At 52.9% G+C, this 12,209-nt stretch overlaps 1 protein-coding gene across 7 annotated transcripts in view; it reads right to left on the bottom strand.

The window, feature by feature from the left end:
- Positions 1-12,209, bottom strand: part of RAP1GAP2 (RAP1 GTPase activating protein 2) — a 51,340-nt gene that overhangs the window by 31,094 nt on the left and 8,037 nt on the right. For all 7 annotated transcript variants that reach the window (XM_072353888.1, XM_072353887.1, XM_072353893.1 and 4 more), the window contains one exon: positions 8,329-8,364. In XM_072353888.1, coding sequence (XP_072209989.1) covers positions 8,329-8,364 — 36 coding nt within the window. The remainder of the gene's footprint in view (positions 1-8,328; positions 8,365-12,209) is intronic.

Here is a 12,209-nt window from a genome sequence, read left to right as displayed (position 1 = left end):
AGTAATGGGTTTCCATTGTTCTACAGCCTTTCCCTTGCCTCCTGCTCTCGATTAAAAGATACAAAGACAGTAGGTAGTGTTGGCAAACGGGCATTTTCTTCTTTCAGTGCCTCATGCTACATGGCCTAACCAAGCAGGAGCAGGGCTGAGCAGCCCAGCACAACCATGGGCAGAGCAGGAATGCTGTGCACAGCACAGCTGCTTAGAGCAGTGCTGCTTCCTGTTCACAATGGAGAGCAACAGCGGCACTGCCACGCTCCATTTCTCAGCCCTGAGTACTGCCAGGGAGAGGACAACGCAGTCCCCAGCTCAGTCATCTATCACTATCCTTGTTTCTTCCACCTTACAGCAGATCTCCCCATCTTCTGTTTAACATGCAAGCAAAGTGCAAACCCTTCAGTTCCTGCAGCTGCACTGATTGCTGGAGCTCTGCTGAAGATCCATTGGGAGTTGTTCCCCCCTCTCACAACCCATTTGAACTGGGGCTGCTCATTATTATCAGGATGTCACTGAGTCACAAAATCCACATTATCCCAGTGAAAAGAACATCGAACACAGCTTTCCAAATTGAAGAGGATTAGCAATGAACTGCTTGTGTGAGGAAGGAGCTGTCATGGTCCCTGGTGCGTGACACCAGTAACATTTGAGAGAAATCAGAGAGGACTGTATCTGAGAGGAGTGACCTTTTTCACAGTACAGCCCCAACCTATCCAAGCACCGATCAAACCTCCCCACCTCTCTCCCAGATAGGAATCCAAGATGCTCCAGCCTTTTACAACTGACTTTACCGACACGGGGTTCTCAGCTGATCACTGCCTGCCATTTGCTAACCAAGCACAACGCTGCACATTATGAGTGCCACTGGAAATAAAGCTCTGGAGATGGAGAGCCCATTTCCAGGTGCATTGGCCATAGTGCTGGGCCCCATTGGCTGCCAAAACCCAGCTCGGTGCAAGAAACAACAACCATGGGAGCAGCACAGCAACGTCAAATCATTGCCAGGCATCAGCCATGGGCTCTGGCACAGTTCATGCACTCCCACACCTGGTGCTGCTGTGCCCCTCTGCAGGTGCTGCTCCCAAAGCGCATCACCCCGCAGCTGCATGGCCTGAGCCAGGAACTGCCTGCAGCAGCAGGTGGGAAGGGAGGGCCCCCCTGCCCAGGGAGTGCCGGGCAGCTCATGGCCGCCACGGAACACCCTGTGCTTGTGCAAACCAGGACATGCGGTAGCACACATCTGCGGCCAGATGGTGCCTTTATCAGTGCAGCCATTAAGCATCCCTACCCCGTTACAACAATATTTGCTTTTGGAGGGCTGGTATTCTTTCAGGTGGCCTCCTTTTGATGGTCTGCAAACAGCTCCTATTTTCACAAGGCATAAATACAGCAGAAGGGAAGAAATATACAAACCAACGCAGTTTATTGCTTCTGAAACAGAGCTAAAAATAGCCCCACGTGGCTGCTGAGTACTCTGGGCAGATGTAATTGTGGATAATCTGGCTTTAAACATGTGAAAGCTGCTCTGATAGGAACGACAACATTTCAACATATGGGATTCAGCATCAGCACACACCACAGTGCCATGTCCGATGTCTCCTGGGAGCAGCGCACAAATTGCTGGATCACAGCAAACTGCCTCCATGTCATACATTGGGGTTCTGTGTTAAATAAACCCCCAAATAACCCCGAGCACCTATGGCAAGCCACCGAGAGGAAAGAGTCTAACAAAAACCAAGCCAAGTCCCAAGAGCATCAGTGGGGGTCTGCTGGGTTCCCCCCAGAGGATCTGCCCCCAGCATTTATGTAAGTTAAGCTTACCAGGCAGAATGGCTGGAACAGTCCCTGGTCCTTGGGGCCACAGCTGATCCCTCTCTGGGAGGGAGCTCCTCCATCCCATGCACACTGTAAGATGTGCTTTGAGGATTGCTGCAGGGCACAGGACTGGGTGGCTCTGGAGGAGGCAGCAGTGATAACCGCCTTTCCTGGAAACAGCAGACAGCCACGTGCTCACCACAGATAGGGGAGCAGTGCTGGGACAGCTGGATTGGGAAATCCTCAGCCAGCTGCTGAGCCCCACAAGGCTGGGTTAAGTCCCACCACTGCCACGCACAGGGTGGACACCACCCTCCCTGCAGATCCAACCCCCACCACTCACCCCTTCATAGAATCATAGAATTACCCAGGTTGGAAAAGACCTTGAAGATCATCAAGTCCAACCACAGCCTAACCTAACCATACTACCCTAACTCTAACAACCTTCTGCTAAATCATATCCTTGAGCACCACATCCAAACGGCTCTCAAACACATCCAGGGATGGCGACTCAACCACCTCCCTGGGGAGCCTATTCCAGTGCTTAACTACCCGTTCTGTAAAGAAGTGTTTCCTAACATCCAACCTAAACTTACCTTGGCGCAACTTGAGGCCATTTCCCCTCATCCTGTCACTTGTTACCAGTGAGAAGAGACTTGTCCCACTCTCACTGTAAGCACCTTCCAGATACTGGAAGAGAGCAATAAGGTCTCCCCTCAGCCTCCTTTTCCCCAGCTTCCTCAGCCTCTCCTCATAGGGCTGATTCTCCAAGCCCTTCACGAGCCTCGTTGCCCTTCTCTGGACCTGCTCCAGTACCTCCATGTCTTTCTTGTGCTGAGGTGCCCAAAACTGGACACAGTACTCGAGGTGAGGCCTCACCAATGCTGAGTACAGGGGCAGGATGACTTCCCTAGTCCTGCTCACCACACCATTCTTAATACAAGCCAGGATGCCATTGACCCTCTTGGCCACCTGGGCACACTGCTGGCTCATATTCAGCTGACTGCTGTCCATCAGCACACCAAGGTCCCTTTCCATTCATGGCACTGAAAGCACTGCCACCAGCACGGGCTGTCCTGCAATACAATATGCAGCAGGCAGCCCCAGCCCAAAAGGTAACCAACCACTCTGGCTCACCCCTGCCCTACAGGTGCCACAAGCCCATTTGCTCCTGCTTGGCAGGACCATGCCAAAGACCCGCAGATCCTTCCAGACTTTTCTTCTTCAATTATATAATACCACAGGAAAATAAAATAAAATAAAATAAAATAAAATAAAATAAAATAAAATAAAATAAAATAAAATAAAATAAAATAAAATAAAATAAAATAAAATAAAATAAAATTAGCAGTTTTGTGGCCATTTGTGACAGCCATTTATGTCCATAAAGAAAATAGGATATCGATGATCTCTAAGGTCCCTTCCAACTCGCACAATACTATGATACTATGATGATGATATCATTAATCATTAAGGCTCCCATCTTCCAAGTTCTTTTTTTCCCCCTCTAAAAAATGGATGTGATTTGTGGCAGCTGTTCTGCTCACACACACAGCATCAACCAATGTGCCCCAAGTGCTGCATGCAGATGGCTCTGCCCAGGACTGCACTGCTGCCTGCAGCTGCCCTGCCTGCTTCAGTCCAGAGGTGACAGTGCTGGGATATCCATAAAAGGTCAAGTGTTGCCTGCTATAGCAGCCCAGGAAGGCTAGCAGGAAGGCAGTACAATAGCAGCGTGTGACCCCCAGCACCCTCTTGCTGTCCCATCTGTTTGCGGGTGATCTGGGCCCAGCAGCAGCAGCAGAGCACCCCTGTACTGCTGTGGGAAGGGCAGGGCAGGGCCATCCCTATCTCAGCCCCACAGCAGCACTGCCACGAGGCAGAGCGCAGATTTCAGAGAAGCACAACGCTATGGAACTGGCAGCCACTACCCACAGCGGCCCAGCACAGCACTGCCCTGTCCTGGTCCACAGCCCAGCAACCCAAACCAGAGAGGAAAACACAGCCGACATCAACCTCTTTGCATATGGAGCAAATAAAGCAGTAGCAGTGAGAGTTGGCTGATGATTCATCTCAGACACCAGATGCACTACCCTACTTTCACCCTCCTTTCACTGCTTTATACATTCCTCCCTTTAAATTACTGACTCCCACCTCCGCATCCCTGCACTGCACAGGGCTCTGTGCCTTCAGAACTGCATGCATTCAGGTACAGCCCTCCTGCAGGGCTGCACCCCCAGCAGCAAATGCAGCACAGAGACAAGCCATATCTGCGTGCCCACTGCTGGTCATGTGTGAGAAGTAGGGAAATGCTCCACGTGTGCTATCTCCTCCCAGAGCAGGAGGATTGAGTCATGCTGCTGGACGTGAGCCCAAGCCCACCCAGAGTGGAGGGTTTTTAGTGTTTGTTTGTTTGGGTTTTAATGCTTATGTGTTTGCTTGTTTGTTTGTTTAAAGCACTCTGATTGCCAGAAGGACTCAGACCTCCATGCAGCATCCCAGGCAGCGTTCCCCTCTGCCACATATCTCAGATCCAACAGCAGCCACAGAAAGCAACAGCACTGCATTCCCCCAACACTTCTTTGCACTGACATTCTTGAGGGATCATTCCATTTCAGAGTGAATTCTGCTTCTCCTCCCCTCCCTGCCACATGAAACACTGTGAGAACCAACCCAAACGAGAGCAATGGGAAGCAGCTGATTTATGGGCCCATCACAGATGGTTAGCTTTCCAGCAAAACTTTACAAAAAAGCAGGGATGAGATTACAGTCGGGGGACCAACAAAGACAGCATGGGAAAAGCTCCGAAGAATTTGTTTTGATGAGATGAGCCACATGAACATCCATAAAAATCAATACGGCTGACAACAGAAGCGTCAGAAATGAAGAAGTGTTTCCCAAGGGTGAGAAGGGCGTCCTATAGCCGGACGGGATGACGCACAGTAAGTCACCCTCATCCCAGCTGGGTACCCATAATCCCTCCTCCGTGCGCCGCGCCGCGATTCTGCCCCGCACTCGACTGGGAAGCGTCACGGGCTCGTCTATGTGCTTATTTCCTGCCCCAAAAGCCCAAAGCACAAACTTTAATTCGAATCTCCGGTGTTCCCTGCATGGCACCAGCACCGCATCTCGCAGCGCCGCCTCGCACGTTCCTCCTTCCTCGGGGCGGTCCCCGACTTCATCCTCCCGTGAGCCTTCATTTTCATCCTCATCCTCCTCATCCGGCGGCAGCACAGCGCCACCTGGTGGGCAGTGTGAGCACAGCGCCTCCGCGACTCTCCTCGCCCCGAGGCCGTTCCGCAGCTCCGGCCGTCCCGCAGCGCCGCACACCGACCTCCCCAGGGCACAGCCGGGTGCTGTAGGTACGCTGTTTGCGTGCAACCCGCACGCTGGCCCCACACAAGTAGTTTTTCTCTCGCATTTCTTTACTAATTAATTTCATCAGCTGCCGGGCTGGGGAGGGAATCACTTCTGGAAGCTTCAGGTGGCAGATCCCACAGCCCAGAAGATCCACAATCACACACCCAGACAAGGCATGAACCCTGCTGCCCCACTGCTCACAGCCCAGCTGGAATGTACGCACCACTGCAGCCAGAGGGCAACTGCAAATATGCATTTACACACAATTATCCATTTTCACAGATGGTAATAAAATCAAAGGAATTTTCTCAGACAATCTTCTGTCCAGACCTTGTCCTAGCAGGACCTGTGCACACGACAACAGCAGCCAGCCCTGCAGCTCCCAGCAGGAAGCCAATTCATTGCCCTCCCCTCAGCACAGCTCTGATCCAAGAGTACTGAAGAGCCTCGGGCCTGAGTGCAGCTCACCTCACTCAGCCTCGCACTGCCAGGTGAGCACCATGCATTCATCTGTGGGAAGGTGAGCTGTGCACACCCCAACCTGCAGTAGTTGGTGCACAGAACTCTTCTGTTCCATAGAGACACAATTTCATCCCCCTGTTGGCAGCATCCCACCATCTCACACTCCCCAGCACTGGCACCAGCCAGCCCCTAGCAGGGCTGCATGCAGACAGACAGCACTTGGTGGCTCCTCCCAAGGGCAGTCCATGGCCACACAAACACCTGAATCTGCAGAGCAACCTATGGCACCACACATTAGAACTTCAGCGCTCCCCTTCTGAGTGCCCCAGCACCTTCAGAGCCTTTGCTGCATGCTTTGCAGCAGCAGAACCGCTGAACAAAGCAGAGCTCTGCATGCACTGCCAGCTGCAAAGCCAGAGCAGGCTGGGCACGGGGCACAGCCAGACCTGCACTCACCAGAGCTTCCTGGGCATTTTGGAGGCCAAGCCTAAGGGCAGCAGCTCAGCAGCAGCTCCTGAACAGCACAGAGACGCTTGGAACTCTGCAGTGCATTTGCTCGCTGTCTGCACCTGCAAGTGTGTCCTGATGCCTCCCGGAACAGAATAAGACCGAGCACACCCTGACCACAATGTCAGGACCGCCAATCTCCCTCCTCCGGTGCTCCCCCTCTGCAGCATCCACTTATTCTCTCCAGTCTCCAGTCCCTCAGACATATTCATGGTTACCATAGGAACTAATGAAAGCCAAATTAAAAAAAGAAAAAGGAGAGACAGACAGAGGGAAAAACTGCTTTGAAGCTCTGGTGCCACCTGTGTGTTTGTGTTCAGCCCGCTGCATTCTGCAGCTCCGCATAAGTGGGACCCAGCTCTGCCCCCACACAGCCACCCCAGGGTCCCTCTGCAGCTGAGAGCTCCAGGCCCCAGCAGCACTCACTGCTCTCCTCTGCCAGATTCCTGCAGGTCACTGTTGATGTCTGCAGTGAACGAGGCTTCTTGAAGCACTCTGGCACGGATGCAGCAGCTCATCTTTTTGTTAACAAGTTATACAGCGGAGCAAATTGGCTATGCCTGGTATCCCAGCCAGAAGGTTGCAGCAATAAGAAGAGACTTTAGCAAACCAGAACAGCTTTTACAAATACCTAATGTGGCTCTGGATGGGCCCCAATTACAGAAACATTTTGCGAGGCAATCTGTGCACAAAGCAGAAGCACTAAGAGGTTGCAGAAAGCATCATCACAAATAGATGGATGGAACAACTACAGGGACACGCAGCTGTGTGAACACCTCGGAGCCACATGTGATGTTGTGTGGCCACAGCCCCCTGTTGCACTGTGAGCAGAGCACCCCAGGGCCCTGCAGCACCCAGCATCATGCTGGGGCCATCATGGCACTGCTGCAGTGTGACAGAGACTGATAACAGTGGAAAGAGCTTCTGCTCCATGGAAAAGCACATTGCTTGAAAAGGTCACTGCAGGCACTGCTCCCATAGCTGCAGCTCAGCAGCTCCGGCTGCATTTCATGAGTTCTTGAAGTCACCTCCCAAAAAGCAGTTTTCATTCCCCTACTGCACTTTTGCAGACATGCACACGTATCAGGAAACACATCTCAGCAGCAAAGATGCTTTGCTATCACCTCATGCTTTAAGTAGGGAGGGAAAAGAAAAGAAGAAAAAAAAGAAGAAGAAATCAAAAGCAACATCTGCTCCCAAATCAGGCAGGTGGTGCAGAGGAGCACAGCAGATGAGCACCCCAAGGTTGTGGAGTCACAGCCCTACCCAGCACCCAGCTGCAGCCCCCCATGTGCACACCACAGTCACCACCCCTCAGCCAAGCATGCAGGCATGTGAAGGCACACAGTGTCCATGGTGGGCACAGAAGGTCAAACAGTATTTTTGCCTCAGAATAGTTACAAAGGCCTGAAAAAAAAAATAAAAAGCAGGGCACAGCACAGCATGGTGTACAAGGCACAGAAAAAGAAAACGCACCAGAGCTGTAAACGTTGACTTAAACTTCTCATTAGTTCACCAAAAACCTGAGCGGTGAGCTTAGCAGTGGCACTTCTGTTGTGCTGTTTGCAAAGGGCATTTCACAGGCTCCTGCACTCAGCAGGTTCCCCAAAGGCTCTCTGTATATTTTTCCATTAATGAATAATTAGCACAAGTAATGATTATAAAGAGAAACCACATGAGCAGTTACCCATCCATGTTACTTTGAGCCCAAGAGAGGCTCGATCAGAAGATTTCTGTGCTAGCACACTGCAATGCTAACAGAGCTGGGAACAGCAGGAGCACTCATGGTGGAAAATCCCCAACCTGGGAAGTGCTACAGGGGAGAGACAGGGGCTGACACAGGGTGTCCCTGGAGCTGGGGTTGGCTTTGTCGGTGAGACATCCAAGAGAACCACGGCCACGCGGACATATTCCCAGTGAAGCCTGCTGCAATGCCCAGAGCTGTCTGGGTGCAGCAGGCTCCATCCCTGCGCTCTGAGCCAATGCCATCATCACACCAAAACACCTCACCCCACCTCACTGCAGATGCAGGATGCTCCCGTTGGTCTCCCAGGCAGTGCACAACAGGGCAGCCCATGGAGCAGCACCAGAAGGAGGGGGCTGGGGCTGGGAACAAACCCTCCCCACTCAAAGCCAGCCCAGCCCACCATGCATAGGACAATTATAAGAGAAGAGTGCAGTACTCACTTCATCTTCAGGCTGGCCAGCATCGTCTTGTCAATCCTGGGGAGAGAGCAGAGCAGTGTCATTGTGGGCACAGAGCTGTGCCTGCGCCACCATGGATCCTGCTGGACCGTTCAGCCTGAGGACCCGAGGTACAAACCCTGCCCACACACAGCCCAGCTCATTCCTGTACTTCCCTCTTGGCTCTTCCATATGGGTTCAGCTCTCCCACCATGCTCCCAAATCCACTTACCCATGCTCAAGCTCCCCCCATGCTCCACTCCCCAGCCCCCATTCAGTCTGTGTGTGATGAGGACAGAGCTGAGACACCTCTGTGCAGTGCACCAGGACCCACAGCCCTGCAGGAAGCCCAGGACGTGGTAAGGACCCACAATGCAGCAGGGCCAGACACGGCGGTGCAGCATTCATTGCTTTGATACTGGTGATAAATGATAAATCCCCACAGGATTATTGTAGTTAAAGTCATATTAATATTAATTGATACAAATCATTATAATGTCTCAAAATGCACAATGATGTCTTTTGGCAGTAATTGCAAGTATTACGATATCTGCCACGTGAGTTAGTTCCCTATCTTTACAAGCAGCAATAACAAAAAGCCAAAAGAAGTAATTCCGAAAGCCCAGCTGTGTGCTCTGCAACCACAGTGCTGCAGGAGCACAGCTTCCACCCTTCAGTGCTGCACTTCCCCACGAGGCCACAGCAGCAACAATGCAGGGCTGTATCCCCACAGTGCTGTGCTGCAGCCCAAGCTGTGCCACCATGGGGATGCTCCTGCTGCTTCATGGGGGGGGAAGGGAAATAAAAGTGTGAGAAAGAACACTCTCTGCTCCACAGCTGCACATTAAGGGAGCATGGTGCTCAGTGCAGGGCAGCTGGTCTGGTGGCACCACGCTCCAGCTGCAGCTCAGCTGGCAGCATGCATGTGGTGCATGACAGCACTGCAGCGCCCCATCCCTGGGGTGTGCAGTGCTGCATCTGAGCACAGGGAGCCCCGTGTGGGCACGCTGCTCCCATGTCCGTGGAAACGGATGTGGCCGATAGAGAAAAAAAAAAAACAACCAAGTGCTGTTAGCACAGTGCTGTGAATAGCAGCTGCAGCCCGGGCAGGGCGGGGGTGTGCCGGCCAGTTCTGGGGCTGACTCCCTGCGCTGCCACAGGAAGGGCGTGCAGCTGTGAGAAGCAAGCAGCCAGGCTGCTTCTCACTGTGCAGAAACTGATCCCCATATTAAAAGGTAAGAAAAATTGATGCTGCTCCCTGATCAGCCCACACCCAGCTCTCCAGCAGCACGCAGCCATTCAAGGACAGCACACGATGCTTTTCCTGTGCTGCTCACTGCTTGGCTGTTATCTCTTCCCTGCAACTGTCGAAGCAAGGAAGAAGAACTGAGCAAAGCCCGATTGCCCCACGTGCCCTGCGGGGTGGAAGGCGGCGGGCTCCACCCGTACTTGTGCCACCTGACTGCTCGTGGGATGAGCTCAGCACTGCCACAAACAGCAGCTGGAAGGCAAAGCTGCAATTCCTTCCCACTGCAAAACAAGCCCAAATGTCACAAAACTTATTTACAAATAAGTTAATCGTGGTGCTTCCTTATAATTCATATATATATATAAAACAACATGCAGCACAACACCTGACTCCAGAAGGCTTTGTCAACCCTTGGCAAGTTTGCTGCCGTCCCGCACCACATCTCAGTTACTCAGCACTTCTCAGGGGCCCAGGCAGCACAGCAGCCACCAGCACTCCTCCCCAAACCACTGCTGCCTATCAGGCAGCCCAGCTCCGGGCAGTGGGAAGCAGCCACTTCCAGCCCTGGGAGGACACCCTGCTGTGTGCCAACAGAGCTGCCAAGCTGTCAGCTCAGCCATCAGCTCCCTGGGCCTGACCATAAACACAGCACGGCCCTGAAATGGCATAAAACAACAAGAAAAGGAGGAGAAAGGGCAGAGAAAAAAAGTGCTGTTTTCTTACAGCCTTTCCCTATGGAACAACACAACACTTAGAAAAGGGACACAAGAAATACAGCATTCCACTGAGATCAGTGCACAGGTGGCAGCCACAGTGCTCTGTGCAAGGACAGTGGGTGCAGGGAGGCATCAATAGCTTCAAGCCAGGTGGGAGCACCTAGTTTGCTCCCAAGACTTCTGCAAGCATCACTGTCTGGGCAGTACCCATGGGGTGAGCAGGGAGCTGACAGTCACAGGGTGCCCCACAGGTGCTGTGCCATGGGAGCTTTGCACCAGGACAGCAGCAGCAGGAGCAGCACACCCTCCCCAGCATCCCTGCACTCCCAGAGTGGTGAGGCTGTACCGTGAGCTCCCAAAGGGGGAAGAAAAGCCGTGAACAAGCAGGCACTGAAGCAAAAGCCACCCACCAGCCATAGCCACCGAAGGAGATGCTGCGCTTCCTCTGGAACATGGTGGCTGCTCGGCGCTGCCGCAGTGCTGTGGCCGAGGGACATGGTGGCTGTGCTGGCAGCATGCTGCACGGCGCTCACAAGGGGCTGCTGCTTCCTGCCAAGGTGGGGGACCCCGAGGCTGCCAGGCTGGCTGCCCCACGCTTCACTGCGAGGCTCGTGCACACGCACACACCCACCAGGAAGTCATTTCCTTTTTTTGCTGTGCGGTTTTGTTTTGTTTTTGTGACCTCAGGCTTTTTACAGCCTTGTGCACAAACATTGCATTTCTCCTAACAGCTGGAGCCACGCAGCACCACAGCAGCAACTGGCACCAGAGAACAGTGGAGTCACACTGGAGGTAAAACCAGCAGCTGCGTCACAGGCACTGCAACACAGCCCTGCCGTGTCGTGCCAGCAGTGACACCACCTTCCCAGCAGCTTCTTGGGGCTCACATCTCACTTCTGGGAGGTTCTGGAATCCCAAATGTGCTTCCAAAACTCCCAGCACTGCAGAAGCCAAAGCAAACCCAGTGCACCCTATGGGCTATGGGACAGCAGCACACCGAGTGCTGCACAGGGACACTCAAATTCTCACAGATATGGGGAAGGAGGAGGAAATAGAGGACTACAGAGAGAAACCACATATAGGGCAAAAGCCCAGACTGTAATACAGCTACTCCAGCTCTCACTTTTCTGCTCACATTAACCTCTCCTTAAAGGAAAAGATATATGATGAAAATCCTTTGTATTGTAAAGCTCTTGAGGACATTTGTTCCAAAATACAAAATCCAAAGCATGCTGATGGTTTGGAAGCTGCAGCCCAGGCACCACAAAGCACCTGGAGCACACAGTCCATAGCAGACATTCCTCCCCAGCCTCCTGCTCCACATGAACCTTTGCTGCTGCAGCAACACAATGCACTCACTTCACTCTCCCGCGGTCATGCTTGGCTGACACACACCAGCTGATCCCTGCCCACAGCTGCTCACCATTTCCACGCCTGAACACAGCAGCGGGAGCTTCCCCACATGGCTGAGCTCTGCACTGCATCAAAACAACGCGGCTGCAGCAGCTCCCGCAAACCCTGCAAACACTGGCATGGCAGAGGTAGCCATGGGAAGCCTCAATCCACGGCTGGCATCACATCAGAAGCAACTCTGAGAGCAAAGGAAAACAGGAGCTCTCCTTGTAGAAATGTGCTTTTACAGTGCTGTAAGCACCAATTACTGCATCTCATTCTGCCACCTCAGTCCTTGTGTGAACTCACTGGTTTGGAGCTGCAGGAGGCATCAGGCGAACAGTGAGGGCTGCAGGAAGCAGAGCAGCGAGCACCCAGCCCCAGAGCCCCATGAAAAACACAAAGTGAAAGGCAGCATATGGGCTGAGCAAAGCCTAGAGTTATCCTGACATGGCAGCCCAAGCTCTGCAGGGCTCTGCCTGCTGCCCTGTGCCCATCAGCATCAGTTCAGCCCAACGGGCACCTCC

This window comes from Excalfactoria chinensis, chromosome 19 (assembly GCF_039878825.1).
Source record: "Excalfactoria chinensis isolate bCotChi1 chromosome 19, bCotChi1.hap2, whole genome shotgun sequence".
Lineage (NCBI taxonomy): Eukaryota > Metazoa > Chordata > Aves > Galliformes > Phasianidae > Excalfactoria > Excalfactoria chinensis.
This window is presented reverse-complemented; position numbering and strand designations above follow the sequence as displayed.